Genomic DNA, 18,180 nt, shown 5'->3' with positions numbered 1-18,180 from the left:
GATGCTTGAAAGAAGGAACAATTGGTATGAAGTTATTTCAGGGGAATCACATCTTCTTGTCCCCAGGACCATACCCACCGCTCGGAATTCTGGCAAGTGCCCAGAATGGCCTGACCACTGTACAGTGTGGTCCCCCTCTTGAAGCCTCTCCTCTAGGAAGTGTAGGGCTCTGGCCCTCGCTAATCTCTTCCCCAAGCTTGGTGCAGGTGCAGTAATGTCCCCTTGACTGGGAGTCTTCACAACCATCTGTCAGCACTTAGCTTGATCCTAGGCATGGCAGAAACAGGAACACTCCCCCTAAATCCCATGTGCTCCCCTGCATTTCCAAGCCCTGCTGTAGTTAGGTGGACTATGTGGCTAATTCTGGCCAATGGGCTATGACCAGCAGTCATATGTGTATCATTTCTGAGACAAATTTCCCCTTAGAATGAGTATGCCTTCAGCAGTGTAGGTGATTCTCCATTTCCTACACCCTCACTTTCACTGGACAATGTATTTGTCAGTCAGGGTCCACTTAGGAAATAGGAAAGAACACTAGATCTTTCAACAAAGAGAATTTAATATAGGAGATTGGTTTAGCAGGCATCAGAGAGCTACAAAGCAAAATGAGAACACTGAGATATCTCAGAGAGAGTGACTGTAGGAAACATGTCCCACCCCAAGGGCTGCAAGAACAAAGGGACAGAGCAGGCATTGTTGAAATCTGAAAGTTTGGAGCAGGCAGTCTCCATGGAGCTGGAAACCAGATCTCTGAGGAAAGGGTGCTGCCTGCTGCTGGAGGTGCTGTAGGAGTTCATAGGAAGATCCCTGCAGAGTTGGGACTCAGACCTCTGAGAAGTAGATGTTCCTGGCTATTGCTGGTACTTCTGAAGGGTATGACGAAGCTATGTCTGGTTGTGCCAAAAAAGGGGGGAGAAAGGTTACCAAAAAAAAAAAAAAACGCTGGAGATGCCAGAGTGAAGAACCATTACTGAGAAGACCCTGACAGTATCAGCAAGCAAATCAAAAGGGTCAAGTCCTCCTCTCTCCAGGCCTGCAGTCTCTCTCTCTCTAGTGCCCCCTATTGGCAGGGCCCAACACAGAGTCAGATGACATGAGAGATGGAGTTTGCACAGTCCTAGCCCCAAACTCATAGAGCAGATCATAGAGAGATTTCTTGATTGAGAGACAATAACCTAATAACCAGACAGGCGTCATCACATTTTTAATTTTTGATAGTAATCTTTCCAATACTAATGATTCAAAGCAAAGTAAATAAGACATTGGTTAGCATAATATTTCAATGATTTAATAGCTTTATATATAATATAGAACTGATTTCAGATCAAAGTGGGACTTCTCTAAAAACAAAACACGAAATCACTACCAACTGACATTTATTTAAAGTGCTTCCTCTGTGCCAAACACTCCACTCAGGAGTTTCTGTGGGTTACCTCAGTCAATCCTCATTTTACAGATGGGGAGATCTGAGGCTTAGAGAAATGAAGCACCATGCTCAAGGTCACAGTTCCAAAACAATGGAGATGATGAGATTTGTACAGGCAGCCCGATGTCAGAGCCTGAGCTCTCAGCCATGTGTCTGTACTTCTCCATCCCCTTTACCACTTAGGTGACATACTGGTTCTTCCTCTGGCCATACCCTGGAGGTGAACATGACAATCCCAGATTCTTGCCAGAATCTTTCCCCTACTCCAGGCCGTGGGCGCACTTGGTAGTTAAGACTGTATTCTCATATGAAACATTCAGCACTTCAGTAACCAAAAGGCTACCAGTGAAGACCACAGTGCTCTCTCATCCCAGATTTTGATCTTTGGCAAGCAGTCACAGCACACTGGAACGGTAGAACTGCAGTAAAGGTCTTCCCAGATGTTTAAATCCCTTCTGTAACATTTCAACAAACAGTTGTTTGGACTCTATTTGAACAATTTTCATGACCTGTAATATCCCACTGTGCAACGTGGCCTCTCTATTTTTAGAGAGCCCTAGTTAATAAAAAGTTCTTAACTCGCAGAGAGTTAAAATCTATTACTCTGGAAATTCCCTGGAGGCAGTGGTTAGGACACCGTGCTTCCACTGAAGGGGGCATGGGTTCGATCCCTGGTCCGGGAACTAGGATCCTGCAAGCTGCCGGCTGGGGGCCCCCAAAAAATGTATTACTCTATAAGTTCCATCTGAATATTTTTGATCTTTCTTAATCAACACAGACAGCTTTGCAAGTGCTTGAAGGCAGCTGTCATATCACTTTTCCCTGGTATTGTGGTGAGGAGTTCATGTACTTTTGAAGGTAGCAACAGTCTCAAATATGGCAGAATGGATGAGCAGAGCTCAGATTTGTTATTGGGGAAGACACATGTAGAGGAAGGCTTCTTTGCAGTTAAGAGCACAGGTTTTATACTCAGATTAAATTCAGTCATTTCCTACTTGTGACCATTGACTAGTTCTGTGACCTTAAGAAAGTTGTTAAACCCAGTGGGGATGCTAGTACCTACCAGACAGTGGTGTTGTGAGGATTCAATCAGCTAAGGCTTGTAGGTGCTTGCCATGGCCACAGAGTAGATGGTCCGGAAATGAGATTAGTAAAGTGTATTGATGAACGACACGAATTTTATTTTACACATCAAGTTATGAAAATGTCTCTTTATGGCAGTAATTCTCACCTAAAGATCATTCCATCCCATCCCAAAAGATTAATTTTAGGCTTATATAACAGACTACTTAGTCTCCTGAACAGACATTAGTCTACTGAAAAGCTGAGATATTTAGCATTTGAAACCCAAAGACCTAAATCAAGATCTCATTCTGCTCCTTATTCTGTGATCTTGAGTACATTGAGCCTTTGTTTCCTAACTTATAAAATGCACCAGCATAGCTAAAATGCCAAGCATGAAATACGATGGAGCAATTAGAGGCAACAGATTAGAACACAGAGCAATGTGAAAGGATCTGAAAACATAGTTCTGAGTGAAAAAGAGAAAGGTGATCAGCAGGATGAGAAGTATAACAATGCCATTTATGTAAAATCAAAACAACCATACACAATGAATAACACCCATGCTAACTACAGAAATCCAATGTATTGCAGTGCTAATCTATGAGGGGAAGAGAATGCAAGATACTTGGGAGGTTAAAAAATCATCAAAAATAAAGATAAGGAGAGGGCTTCCCTGGTGGCGCAGTGGTTGAGAATCTGCCTGCTAATGCAGGGGACACGGGTTCAAGCCCTGGTCTGGAAGGATCCCACATGCCACGGAGCAACTAGGCCCGTGAGCCACAACTACTGAGCCTGCGCGTCTGGAGCCTGTGCTCCGCAACAAGAGAGGCCACGACAGTGAGAGGCCCGCGCACCGCGATGAAGAGTGGCCCCCGCTTGCCACAACCAGAGAAAGCCCTCGCACAGAAACGAAGACCCAACACAGCAAAAATAAATAAATTAATTAATAAACTCCTACCCCCAACATCTTAAAAAAAAAAAAGACAAGGAGAAAAGGGAACCCTCTTGCACTGTTGGTGGGAATGTAAATTGATACAGGCATTATGGAGAACAGTATGGAGGTTCCTTAAAAACCTAAAAATAGAACTACCATATGACCCAGCAATCCCACTACTGGGCATATACCCTGAGAAGACCATAATTCAAAAAGAGCCATGTACCACAATGTTCATTGCAGCTCTATTTACAATAGCCAGGACGTGGAAGCAACCTAAGTGTCCATCAACAGATGAATGGATAAAGAAGATGTGGCACATATATACAATGGAATATTACTCAGCCATAAAAAGAAATGAAATTGAGTTATTTGTAGTGAGGTGGATGGACCTAGAGTCTGTTATACAGAGTGAAGTAAGTCAGAAAGAGAAAAATAAATATTGTATGCTAACACATATATACGGAATCTAAAAAAAAAAAAATGGTCAGGAAGAACCTAGGGGCAAGATGGGAATAAAGACACAGACCTACTGGAGAATGGACTTGAGGATATGGGCAGGGGAAAGGTAAGCTGGGACAAAGTGAGAGAGTGGCATGGACATATATACACTACCAAACGTAAAATAGATATCTAGTGGGAAGCAGCAGCATAGCACAGGGAGATCAGCTCTGTGCTTTGTGACCACCTAGAGGCGTGGGACAGGGAGGGTGGGAGGGAGAGAGATGCAAGAGGGAAGAGATATGGGGACATATGTATATGTATAACTGATTCACTTTGTTATAAAGCAGAAACTAACACACCACTGTAAAGCAATTATACTCCAATAAAGGTGTTTAAAAAAAGAAAGAAAGAAAGAAAGAAAGAAAGAAAGAAAGAAAGAAAGAAAGAAAGAAAGAAAGAGGGGTCTCAAGAAATTTATAAATAAATAGATTAATTAATTAATTAATTAATAACATGGGGAAAATGATGCTTCCCTACCTTCCTCAAAAGGTTATTCTGAGGATCTGATGAGATTATGCATAGGAACGCAAAAGTTAATTTACCATTTCCATTATCATCTCTGTATTGGACAAATGAACAGAGGTAGCAGTTCCCCATGGATCTTCAGCAGGAAGTCATGAACAGGGCAGAGCCCAGTGAGATGGTGAGATGACATCAGGGCTCTTTATGAAGGAGGGGCAGGCTCTCCCTCACTTCTGGAGACACCACTTGTTGGCACAGCCAGAGGCAGCAGCAGTCTCTTCCCATGGATCCACTGCACGTGGCCCCCTCGGGCCCTCGGAAGAAGAGACCCAGGCAGGTGGGTGCCTCAACGGCCTCCCCTTCTTATGACATCAAGTTTCGAGATTTGGTCCTCTTCATTTTGGAGAAGAAAATGGGAACCACCCGCAGAACCTTCCTCATGGAGCTGGCTCGAAGGAAAGGATTCAGGGTTGAAAATGAGCTCAGGTAAGACATCACGGATTTCAGTTTGTGAATAAGCAGGGTTTCTTTGGAACCCAAGGAACCCGTGTTTTCCTCCACCTACAGAAGAGGTGACTCTCCCACTGGGAGAACACATATGAAATTAAAGAACAAATTTGAGGCAATTAGTTAAGGGAAATAAGATGAGTGGGGATTTGATGCAATTATATTGAAACCAGTTGGCACCAAAAGATAAGGTAATTTTTTTTTTTTTTTTTGGCCTTTCACTATTATGAGATGAGGTATCTAGAGATGATCAACAGAAACCTAGTTGGGAAGTTCAATGATGAAACCATTCGAGTTTGTTCTTGACCTAATTAAACCACAGCACCACTGAGTTCAATCAAAAACTGTCAGCTAGGGCTTCCCTGGTGGCGCAGCGGTTGAGAGTCCGCCTGCAGATGCAGGGGACGCGGGTTCGTGCCCCGGTCCGGGAAGATCCCACATGCTGCGGAGAGGCTAGGCCCGTGAGCCATGGCCGCTGAGCCTGCGCGTCCGGAGCCTCTGCTCCGCAACGGGAGAGGCCACAGCAGTGAGAGGCTCGCATACCACCAAAAAAAAAAAAACAAAAACAAAAACTGTCAGCTGCTTGAAAGCAAAAAGAGTGGTTTGATTGCTTGGCCCTTGAGCTGTGCATCTGACTGTGCTGAGGTGGGTAGTGTCTGTGATGGGCTAGGGTGAGCTGGCTCACCATAGGCACCCAAATGTGGCTTTGATCATGTTTTTCTAAGCAGCGGTCTGAGTGGGATTTGTAGAGAGAGGGATGCTGGTTAAAGATTCAGGGGCAGCTCTGTCCGGGGGTGATGGACACCACGCGGAGAGGGGCGAGCTCAGAGCCCACACAAGAAGGCAGTTGAAGCTATAGCGTGTGGGGCACCTCAACTGGTTCACTAGCAAACCCACTCACATCCCAGCACTGGCCCTGCTCTTTTTCTAACAGTTACGTAAACTCTTCACTGGTCTCAAACAAAACAAAACCCAGACACAAATGGTATTAGAACCTTGGCATAAATAGTTCCAAACAGAATTGCCAGAGGGCTTGTAATGAATAAAGAATGATAATTAATGCAATTGGCTGACTTTGATTGTCCAAGGAATAGGTTGACTGCATTTTTTTTTTCAGGAAAATCTATAAGAATTCTGTGTGAAAATACATTTTTACTTTGAAGATAGTCTTTGATGTTAAAAAATAAAACTGACAAGCATTTCCTGATGAAGTGTCAGTTTCAGATTGCTAGAGAAACATGTCAAAAGTCAATAACCAGATATGATAATTTTCACAATGCCCGTAATTCATATGAAGAGTCAATCTCATAGAAACATTTTATTTATTTATTTTTTACTGAAGTGCCCCATTCAGAAATTCCTGAGTTTCCCATGGTCTCCCTCACCCGATTTCTCTTTACATGGTCTCCTTCCCCCAACTCCTGCCTCTTTTTTCCTTTTTAACCCCTATCTCATTTGGGATGTTAAGCTCAAAATCTCATTGAAACATCCCTTCCACAAAATCATAGATGTCATCCAATTGTTGAGTCTGCCTTATTTAACAGACTTACATAAAATATTGGAATCAGGAGGGGGAAAGATGACATAGGTAAGTGGCTAAAAACCGAAATTGAAATAAAGGAAACTGAAAAAGTAGAAACTAGAAGCCTTAGCAAATATGGAACTGCTTTTTGTGGTAAAGAAATTTGGCAAGAGCCAGACAGGAAGGTGAGAGCCAGAGGTCAAGGCATCACTTACATAGAAAGCTCTCTGTTGAAATGTCCACACTTCCAGCAAGAGCTGACTAGTTCAGTTACAGGCACAGCTACGAATATGCACACGGTAGCTGAGGCAGGTACTAGGAGAGACGGTGGGAGGCAAACTTCTTCCTTTGACAAGAGCCCAACAGGCAGCTTTGCTGCCAGGGACCAAGCCCAGCTGCTCAGGCGACAGAGGAAACTGGCGCACGGTGAGCCAACGGCTGCTGTGAGATGACGGTGGCAAAGTTCCCAGGCTGGCTGCTCAGAAGACACATTAAATACAAATGTGTTTTATGGCACAAAAAAAAAAACCCACAAGAAGTAAAAGTCCTAGCTCTCAAACGGAATTTCCATACATAGTTATATAGACTTTAACTGGAAAAGACAATGGAAATTATTGTAGGGGAAAATCTCTAGATAAGGAATCTAGAGACCTCAAATTCTGGCTCTGACCCTTCCCAGCCATGTGATGTGGGGCAAGACGCCCCTCTTCTCTCTGACCTTAGTTTCTTGCTAAATGGTCTAGTCTATCTGATGTGATACCACATGTGATGATGGATGTCAATGTACTTAGATAAATTAAAACAGTTATACAAATGTAAAGTGTGGTTGTTTTCTTGTTACTTAGCTGAATCCATTGACCTTTACAGTAAAACCCTAAGGAGAGGGCTCTCTCTCCACACTCTGAACTAGATCAAATGACATAAATAAATAGAACAAAGAAAGGAAGGAAACCCATCAAATCGTCTATTTTGTAGGGAAAGGGGTAGTAGAGAGAGACTAGGTAGTAGGCGGAGGAGGTCGTAGGGAGACATTATGGCTGCTTTTATGCTCTGTGTTTTCCAAATGTTTTTACAATAAATGTATATTTTTTTAATGAAAATAAAGGAAGTTGTTTTTTTTAAAGAAAGGATACTTCTCAATATGAACAGCTAGATCTCTCCTTTTGATATATAGGATTCAGAAAAAGAGGAGCTAAAAAAAATGTTCTGAAAATAGACAGTAATCTCCACAGTTTCTAACACATTCTTTGGCTGCCAGGAGGATTAAATTTGAGGAAAAATCTGATTCCTACTTTACCTGGAACTGAACACACAGCTTAGAAATGGTGTACCTGAATGCATAGAACTACCTGGAACTATTTAAATTTCTAGCATATGTGCACTGTATCTTTATATTTGGATTGGACTTCATTAATATTTATGTTACATTGCAAAAGACATGCTATTCCATGTGCCATAGGAAGCTGGTTCTTAAAATATAAATCAGGAGAGGTGTCAAGTTCTTTGAGGTATTTGTGCACATTCATTAAAAAGGTTTCTGAATTTTACCCCATGGCCAACATCCTAAATTTTAGAGCAGCTTCATAATATTCGAGCTACTCTAGCTGGGACAAGATAGAGGAGGATCAGAATCTAGTGTTTGTCATGTTCTTCTTTTATCCTTGGTTCCAGTACTTTGAGCTATTTTAAAACTTTATCTGCATCAAACCTCCTCTATGAACATATTAGCTAAGCCTACCATCTATGTCTTGACCTAAATCATTGATGTTGAAGAAGAAAGAGCTGGGTAGGAAGGGTGGATCTCCATGGTTACATCGCCCAGCAGATTAACACTTGCTGAGTTCCACTGTTCAAGCTGTAGAAACTCATCAGAGGATACTTTTGCCCTTCCTGGACCTGCATAATTTGTCTACAAGGGTACTTTTGGAAGGCATTGTTTTTACTGAAAGCAAGATATACCATCATGGCATCAAATATAAAGGGTTCTGTTAATACCCACTCTGCACAATATTTGTTGGGTTCTGGAGACAAAAAATAGTAGAAGATTTGAACCCTGCCAGCGAAGAGTTTAAAATCAGACAGGGGAGTCAGGAACTGACTAGGTGACCTTTGTGGTCACCTAGCATGAAAAGATAGCGTAATGTATTTTCCAAGTATGTACTTGTCTTTCTCTTTTTTAAAAAATTAGCATTTTCCTACCCAACACTTCGAGCCTTCTTGTGTCATTTTGGTTTCCATCCATTCACTATGTAACTTTTGAAATGTGGCTTCTGCCTCACCTATTATCCCAAAACTATCGTCTTCAAAGAATTTCCTGGTAGTCAAATCCATGGTTTTTCACCTGAATGCTGATAAAGACTCTTTCCTTGACTAAACTCTAACATGGCTTCTAGCAGCTTAAGGCCATGTCCCTAGGATTGTACCCCTGGCCCCGCCTTAAAATGCCTGCCTGAGAAAGCTCAAGGTTACCAGAATTTACTATTTGTTCCAGCCAAAACCTGGCAATAGGCAGAGAGACCCCTGAACCCCCTCTTAGAGCAGTTACTTTAGAAACCTTGCCATATAAACCCTTTCTCTGCCCCCTTTGAAGATGTAAATCTTCCAACCACCCAGAACTGTCTTCTCAAGGACCTGAGAGCAAACTTCCAAGGAGATAATTCTCACCCCCCGGGTCTCTGCAGGAAGGTAAAGGCCTAACTTCAGTGGGCCCCTTTCTTGGGCCCCTAACTTGCACCACTGCCTCCTGTCACAAAGATTCCAGACGTTTTCTCCTCTGAATAAGCAGCAATTAGCAAATCCAGGTGGCCAGGTCACAAGGACCAACCCCCTTAATGCCTCTCTGTGCCTTTCCCACACTCCAGCCTTTACAAGGTCTCCTGACCTCTGTTCCCTTGAAGTTGAGTTCCATTCATGCTGGACCCCCTTCCCTATTGCAATAGTTATTACTGAATAAAAGCTATTCTTACTGCTTTCAGTAGTATCCAGCTCTGTTTATCTTTGACAATGTCTGATCACTTCAAATTTGTGGTATCTCAAATAAAAATATTAAAAGTCATTGTTTGCAAAATAAACTGAACACCAGATGAAAGAGTTGTTACCTGCTCTAGAAAATATGATGTTGAACAGGTCCATCTCTAGGCCTCTTCTAGGTCCAATGTCCAAACACATCTTCATTGGTTTCCCTTTATGGTTTTTTCTCACTCTTTCTCCCCCAACCTTGAATGGCTCCTCCCTGCACCTCTCTGCGTCTAAGACCTAAGACCCCCGGAAGCCTTCCTAGAGGAAGAAACTTCCTCCGTGGACACAGGTGTGATCCATGGCCTAGGGCTGGGCCCCGGCCCTTCCACTTGGGTTTGCTCCTCATCTCACCCAGTTACCCATCCCTGACTCCACAAGGGCAAGGGCGTCATCTGGGCCATTGTGTAGACCTCATCTTCATACCCTTGACAATTTTCTTACACAGAGTAGGCTTCAGGAAATATTTGCTCAAAGAATGATTTATCTGTTGAATATGAAGCCAACCAAAGGAACTTGTGATTACCAAGAGTAATTTTTGTCACTAAATTTTTTTTTCTACAATGCACCTGTATTACCTTTGTAATCAGCAAAGTAATGAAGACTTTATTTTTCTGAGTTCAAGAGCAAGCAATGTAAAAATTAGTCCTGCTCTGGTCCAAATTACTTTATATTTCAAAATTTGTGGACTTTAAATTAATGAAAATGTTCATAGTCTCATTTACTGTGGGTCAAAAAATCAAGGCAAGACCCTCTCAGTCTTAAGTATATCAAGGACTGGGAATAGAAACTTGGCTTTACTGGTGTTAGTAAGAGTGTGCGATAAAACCAAATTAAACTACCTTGGTTTTTCCGTGTCAGGGATTCTGAAACAGATCAGTTGCTAGGAAAATTGGCAAGAGGATTTTTTTAAACTGTGAATGTCTCTGCTCAGCTATAAATAACTATTTAAAGTTATTGTTTACAAAATAAGTCCTATGTCAGATGGAAAGAATTAAGAAATTAACAGATACAAACTCCTATACATAAAATAGGTAAGCAACAAGGATTTACTGTATAGCACAGGGAATTATATTCAATATCTTGTAATAACCTATAATAGAATACAATCTGAAAAAAATAACTGAATCCCTGCTGTACACCTGAAACTAACACAATACTGTAAATCAGCTATTCTTTAATTGAAAAAAAAAAAAAAAAAAAAAAGAATGCCCTCTCCAGCGAAAGAAAAGAGTTTTAAAGACAAAGAAAAAAGCAGGTGACCCTCCATGAGGACTGGAGGAATCAGCTTGGGGTGTCAGTCTGGCTCCTGGCAAAGAAGGATGGCTGCCTCTTTCCTCATGGAGAGTTTTTCTAATTCTATCAAGAGGCAGGACCATCTGGGGAAAGAAAGACAGAAAGATCAGGGATACCGGTATCTGAGACAAAAAATCAGAACTGAGACTTGTGAGTTAATCTTTCAGTGTAGAGCTTTCTGGACATCTGAGGGCCACATTCATGATTCTTATAATATCTTTTACCCTATGGATTATTATATACCTAATGTGTTTCTTTTAACTGCCCCTAAACGGAATCATTGTAATTTAGCCCTATCTTAAGGAATAATAATCATAAAAACCATGGGTCTGATACACATAATTTAAACATATAGATTTAATAAACATATAAACTTTTAAAATGTTCGGTTATGTACTCCCGAAAATGATCTCATGTGCCTGCAGAGAAATGAGTCCTATGTGGGGAAACATTGCTGTAGTTAAGCCGCAAGTCCAGCACGGGGATCAGATCTAAGCTGAGGCAGGTAAAGAGCGATCTTTCTCTATAGCTCTGTGTCACAAGGTGGCGTTCTTGGGCTGCGAGGTGGTTTTGAAATATGGTGGCCCCCACGGAGTGACAGGGACTATTTTCCCTTTCCTTGCATTGGGGGAGGGGCTGGTGTACCCAATAAGGTACAGCAGAAGTGACACTATGTGGCTTGGGGGCTAGGTCATAAAAGGCCCTGAGGCCTCTGCTGTTCCTTGGACCCCAGAGCCTCAGGTAAGAAGTTTGAGTTCCCCCTGAGACAGGCCACTTAAAGGCGCTCAGGTTGATGGATGCTGCTGAGCCCACCCTCCCAGCCACCCTTACCAAGGTGTCAGACACGCAGGCTGTGTGGAACATCAGTACCTCCATCAGCTGTATATGGAACAGAAGGCTGGCCCAGCTGAGCTGCCTAAGTTCCTGACACACAAAATTGCGAGACGTCACAAAACTGTTCCTTTTCAAAGCCATTACATCTTGGGATTGTTGGTTGTACACCAACTAGATAACTAGAACTGACTGATTATGTCAGAATCACCAAGGGAGCTTGTCAAAATCCATATTTCTGGGCCCCAGGTGAGATTTACTGAGTCTGATTCTCTGGTAATAAGGCTCGGGCATCTGAATTTTAGTCCACCTTCCTGTGTGTCTCTAGTAGACACTAGAATTTTAGAAACTTTCCTTTAGAGCTATAGATGAATCCATTCATTCTACTAGTGGGCTCTCTATTGACCATTACTATAAATCTGGCCATGAGCTGGGCACCACGCATGATTATAACCATGCAGATTATAACACTGTCCCTGCCCTTAGGGATGCCAAGGACCAAGTCAAGCACATTTCAGTTCAGCACCAGTTGAAGAAGAGGACCCTGCATGGTTTTCCCTATGGGAAGCTGAAGGACACATCTTAGCTCAGGATTCCTGTAATTGGTTCACAGCCTCCCAAACCTAGTCCAAGGCACTATTAATTGGTCATGGCTAAGAGACTAGATGCACTTAAAGAATGGAATCCACTGATATTTCAGGAACAGCCATCTCAGCACTGCCTTGGGGTCTTTAGAAGAGATTGAAGATGGCTGCCTCAGGCTCACTGCCACCTTTTATCATAAGAAGAAAGCCCAGGTCTTTGGGGCCAGGGCAGAGACTACCTCAGCCCCCATCCCAGGTTGATTTGCCCTTGAAAAGGACATTCATGTGTATTTATTCCTTTAAGTAGAAAAGTGATGAAAGATGGTTCATGACAGAAAATGGGAAAATATAGAAAAATGCTTAAAACAAACAAAACCTTGCACAGGGGTCTAAACCACAGTCTAGCAGAACGTTAAGAGATTGCTCGAGTCATGAACACCTGGGTTTGAATCTTGGTTTCATGTAACCTCTGCAGGCTTGGTTTTCTCATTTGAAATTTTATTGCCCACCTCATAAGACTCTTGGGTGGATTGAGTAAGAATATATCCGTGTGTGTGTGTGTGTGTGTGTGTGTGTGTGTGTGTGAGAGTGTGTGTGTGGGGGGTGTGCGTGCGTGCATGTCTGTAGTAGTTATTGTTATTCTTGCTGATTGTCTGGAATGTTTCTCTCTAGTCTTTTTCTTTCGTATATACCAGTATTTAATTGTTTGTTGATTGTTTTACAGCACCCTTCCCCCGCATCCCCAGGCATTCTGAATGTCTCTGTTAGAGGCAGGGTTGAGTCCAGAGATACCCTAGGTGAGAGATGGTGTGGAGGAGCAGGGGGTGGTAAGTGTGGATGGTGAGGGACCTGAATTTGGAAGAGGAGCCCCGGGGGTTCCTCCTGAGCACATCTATCTCCCTCCGAAGTTTAGGCAAAACCCAGAGCTCAGGGAGCCTGACAGCCTCTCTGTGACTTCTCCATCCTGGTGTGTAGCCATAGCAACTGTTCTTTCAGACTTTCTGGGACAGTCCTTATTGTAGCCCATATTATACTGGACATAAAACATCAAAACATGAATCCTATGTGGCAGCAGCAGGGAGAGAGTGTCTAACAGCGTTTTGTAGGAAGTGTTAGTCCATCTCTATTTCTGCGCTTCGGAGAGAATCTTCATCGTGATCATGATGATGGTGGTGGTGGTGGTGATGATACTCGTCCTGATGGTATCCCTTCTGAGAAAAGGAATAGCTCTCTCCAGAGCCATGGAATTAAGTACAAAGTCATAGAGGGACAGCTCAGCGTGGTCTAGCACACAGGTTTTATTCTATTTTATTTTTTTGGCCGCGCCACACAGGATCTTAGTTCCCCTACCAAGGATCGAACCAGGACCCCGTGCAGTGGAAGCACGGAGTCTTAACCATTGGACCACCAGGGAAGTCCCCCAGTACACAGATTTTAGATTAAAACAGACCTCAGATCAAATTTCAACTCCACCAATTATTAGCTGGGTGAATTTTTAATGTCTCTCAAAAGCTCTCTTTTCGTATTTTTAGATGGGGATAATCATACCTATCTCATAGTGTTATTGACAATTAAATGAGGTAGTGTATGAAATGTGCCTACCAGGGTTCTGGCACATGGTAATATTCAAATATTATTGGTCTTTTCAATACCGGAGTCTTCAGGGCAGAGAGGAAACCACTGTATCAGCAAAGGGCTGCCACAACACAGCAGTAAGACACTGGCAGCAGAACATACCAGAGGGGGTGACCCTTCTCGGTAATACTATCTGCTAAGGGCTCAGAACAGAAAGTGAACAAATGCTCTACTGTGGTGGTCTGGAACCGAACCTGCAATATCTCTGAGATAGGACTGTACTGTGATGATGTCAAAGTTCCTAATGCTGACTTTCAAGCTCTTACTTTGTGGGAACGGGTGACAAACAGTACTGAACTCTGAATAGCACAATGTGAATGTTTGCTTGATTTTTTGTTTTTGTATGTGCTCTATTGTTGTTGTTTTGTTTTGTTTGCTAGTTGCTTAATGAGCAGGGGTTGGAAGTCTAAATCAGAGTCTTCCTTCATATGATGTATGGCCTATATTCACAAATATGCTTATATGAATTCAGCAAGAGATGAATGTGGTCCTCATCCAATAGGGTGAGCTCAGATATTCCCCACTGGGGGATGGTGGTACAAGAGTGGATGGTGAGGGGTCTAAATTTGGACGCTGAGCCCCAGAGCTCCTCCTCAGCACACCCTCCTCCCTCTGAGGTTCAGACAAAACCCTATTTATAATAAGAAGAATAAATATTATAATCAATAATGTAATAGTAAAATTTCCCTTCAAAGGGCAGAAATATAGAAGGAATAATACTTAATATGTAGCCCTATTAATTCTTTCGTTGTTCAAGTCTTGACATAAACAATCTTTCAGGAAGTTTACTATAAATAACCTTTGGAAGTATATGGATCTGGAATACGGAAGCAGCTAGCCGTCTTCCCTCATCCCCTGTAAAAGGTTGTTTTACCCTGACTTATTTCTGCCTGGGCCTGCTGCACATCCTGCCATCCAGATGGTCTCAGCTCTGATCTCCAGCCCTCACCCCTCTCCCAGCGCCAGCCTCAGATCCCAACTGTGAGCCAGCTATTTTCATTGGGATCTCCAGCCATCCTTCCAATGCAGCATGCCTGAAATAAACTTCACTTCCACTCCCCCACCCCTTCCCCCAAAGAGATGCAACTTCCTACATCCCTATTTCTACCAAAAGTGATAATACTTGAGTGTGATAGATATGCCGGGGTGATATTTGAGTCTATTCTCCACACCATCTTTTATAGGCAATGCCAGCTGTCTATCATATGTCTTCTTTGCCTTCCTTTCTAGAGCTATAGGAACCAGAGTGGGGTTAAAGTCATCTTAGATCTGGTCCAGTGATTCATCTTCCTAAGTAGCTCCCTACCTTTCCCCAACCCATGACTCCCCCTTCCAAATCATTGTGTGTAACAGATTAGTCTTTTAAAATAACATGACAACGCTATCCATGTCCTGCTCACAAAAGCCTTCAGTGGCTCCATAATCCCAGAAAACAAGATCCAACTTCTTCAACCAGGCTTCCAAGACCCTCTGTAATGTGGTACTCAGCCACATCTACAACTACTTCTCAACATGAATTCTTCACTCCAGTACAGGCCATTCTCCTTCCTTTCCTCTGAACCTTTTCTTCCAGGACGACCAAAAGTTCTGCCTACCAGGTACCTTATCCCTCCCACCCAGCTAGACAGGGCACAAATCCTGCTTTTCCACAAAGCCATCCACCTCTCCCAGCCCACACCAAATTCTTTTCCCTCTCTGTGTACCATCTGCAGATCCTGTCCATGTCTTGTGTACTATCATAACATACTGTTAACATAAGATACAGATGCCCAGGGCTTCCCTGGTGGCGCAGTGGTTGAGAGTCCGCCTGCCGATGCAAGAGACGCGGGTTCGTGCCCCGGTCCGGGAGGATCCCACGTGCCGCGGAGCGGCTGGGCCCGTGAGCCATGGCCACTGAGCCTGCGCGTCTGGAGCCTGCGCTCCGCGACGGGAGAGCCCACAGCAGTGAGAGGCCCGCGTACCACAAAAAAAAAAAAAAAAAAAAAGATACAGATGCCCAGAGAGTTCTCTTTTCTTCTTCGGTACCCATCACCACCACAAGAAACCTAGCGCTGTGCATATAACAGTGAACCAAAAAATACCTAATGAATCCAAGAGTCAGTCAAGAAAAGGAGAAGGAGAAAGAAGAAGTCAAGCAAGAGAAATGGGAAAAAGAAGAGAAAATCTATTTTTTTCTCTTAGATATCTAAGTACACTATTTGCTCTTATTATTTCCCAGATTCATAGACTATTTGAACTGAAGAAGCCTTAAAAATTATTAGTTCCAATGATATAATGCTGACTGTGAAGACTTCTTAAAAACTAGAAATAACATACTTGACCCAGAAAAGACAGTCAAAAAGGATAAATATCATTTACCAGCTGTGTGACCTTCAGGATGTCCTTAACCTCTCTGTTCTTCAGTTTCCTCATTTTTGAAGTGTGACTAGTATGACATTTACTTGAGGAGCTATGTGAGTATTAAATGAGATAATGTATGTAAAGTACTTGGACAGTGCTGAAACATTGTAAGTGCTCAGTACTTACTAGGGAAAAGATTCAGGGTCTTACGTCACAGGGTTGTGCTTTGAAAAACATGTAAAACAATATTTCTCAAAGGCTGGGCACCTCCTATTAATGGGTTGTGAGATCAATTTAGTGGGATGTTATAAGCATATTGACATCTACATCTATCTCTATTTTGGGTGATGCTATAAAATGTGTTTCTAACTGTGGGTCACAAATAAGTTTGAAAGGCACTGGGTTAAAGCCCTCTACAAATAAAAAGGAAGTGACACATCAAAGCCACAAGCAGAGTGCAAGGTGCTAATTTAAGAACGATTTTATCCTCCATCCTCTCTGGACCTTGGTTTTCCATTGACACCACAATCTTACTGTTTTCTTAATTTTTCTTGCATCTGATATGTAACGTAGACCACTGTTGTTACACTGATTTAAGTAGAATTCCCTTGCATGGAGGTCTAGGTTCTCTGTGCCTATGGTCAGGTCTACTGTGCGTCTTTCTCCATCAGATGGAATGCTTTGAAACGCCTCCGGGAAAGAGGAGAGCTTCTCATTTCAAAAGTCCCTTCAGCTGGTAACTTTGTCTTGCATTCTGCAGTGATTCTGTCACCCACATTGTGGCAGAAAACAACTCTGGTTCAGAGGTTCTTGACTGGCTTCAGGTACAGAACGTAAGAGCCAGCTCACAGCTAGAACTCCTCGACGTCTCCTGGCTGATAGAAAGTATGGGAGCAGGAAAACCGGTGGAGATTACAGGAAAACACCAGCTTGTTGTAAGTGTCACGAATGTGATTTTCATTGACTTTTGCTTGATGATTAAGAAGATGGGCTCTAGAACCAAGAGACCTGAGTTAAACCCCAGGTTCTCTGCTTACTCCCTGTGTGACCTTGGGCAAGTCACTTAGCTCGTCTGAGCTTCAGTTTCTTCCTCTACATTATGAGAACAATAGTGCCTGCCTATCTTGTAAGATGGTTATGAGGATTAGAATAACACACGGGTAAAGTGCTTAAGACAGAGCCTGATTTATATATGCCCTTAATAAATGGTAGCTATTTTTACAAACAAGTTTATACACAAATATTTTGAAATATTGAAGTCTTGATGTCTAGCAGTCAGAAGAGTAGAAGGTTCTTATTTTTTTTCTTACAGTGATCATTCATAAAGAAAAAAATAAAGTTAAGCTCTTAATTCCACACCCATCACCAGCGGACCATAACTACATAAGTTCACAGAAAAGAAAAATGATATTTAATTGGTAGTTTTTTTCATGTTATTTTTTCAGATTGCAAAAATAATACATGCTAATTATAGCAAATTCAAATATTAGAAATGCATATAACATAAAATTTGAGCCTCCTATAATTTTATTCTCTTTCCAGAGACAATTGCCATCAAACTGCCTTTTTCTTCATGCACATCTATTATTATTACCACTATTGTTATTTAAAATGGATGCTTATGCATTTGTTTAGGTGAGAACAGACAATTCAGCTACTCCCAACCCAGCTTTCCAGAAGACTCCACCACTTGCTGTAAAAAAGATCTCTCAGTACGCGTGTCAGAGAAGAACCACTTTAAACAACTGGAACCACATATTCACGGTAATGGAGATTTACAACAACACCTAGAGCAAACGCAGGGCTTTCTGCTTCTTTCCATGAATCTCCAAATTAAGTTATGAATATTCCTGAAAATCTAGGAATGTTTTTCACACTCTTACCCACTCCCCTAACCTGATCTCTGGTTCTTCTTTCTGTCAAGAATGGGTCTCCTTTTGTCATGGAAATAGACAAATATATTCAGAGCACATTCTTTAGAGACAGTAGGTTACTATTTATCGGGAGTTGTCATTAATGGACTCAACAGTTATCAAAGGCAAATATTCTGAAAAAAACA

General features: G+C 42.3%; 1 protein-coding gene across 1 annotated transcript in view; it reads left to right on the top strand.

The window, feature by feature from the left end:
• Positions 1-4,626: 4,626 nt before the first annotated feature.
• DNTT (DNA nucleotidylexotransferase) overlaps positions 4,627-18,180 on the top strand; it is a 38,091-nt gene continuing 24,537 nt past the window's right edge. Inside the window, exons 1-3 of the mRNA XM_059054521.2 lie at positions 4,627-4,877; positions 16,882-17,056; positions 17,757-17,885. Of these exons, the coding sequence (XP_058910504.1) occupies positions 4,675-4,877; positions 16,882-17,056; positions 17,757-17,885 (507 nt within the window). The 5' untranslated portion in view covers positions 4,627-4,674. The remainder of the gene's footprint in view (positions 4,878-16,881; positions 17,057-17,756; positions 17,886-18,180) is intronic.

Source organism: Kogia breviceps, chromosome 2 (assembly GCF_026419965.1).
Source record: "Kogia breviceps isolate mKogBre1 chromosome 2, mKogBre1 haplotype 1, whole genome shotgun sequence".
NCBI lineage: Eukaryota > Metazoa > Chordata > Mammalia > Artiodactyla > Physeteridae > Kogia > Kogia breviceps.
The sequence above is the reverse complement of the archived record's forward strand: the minus strand, read 5'-3'. Positions and strand labels throughout refer to the sequence as shown.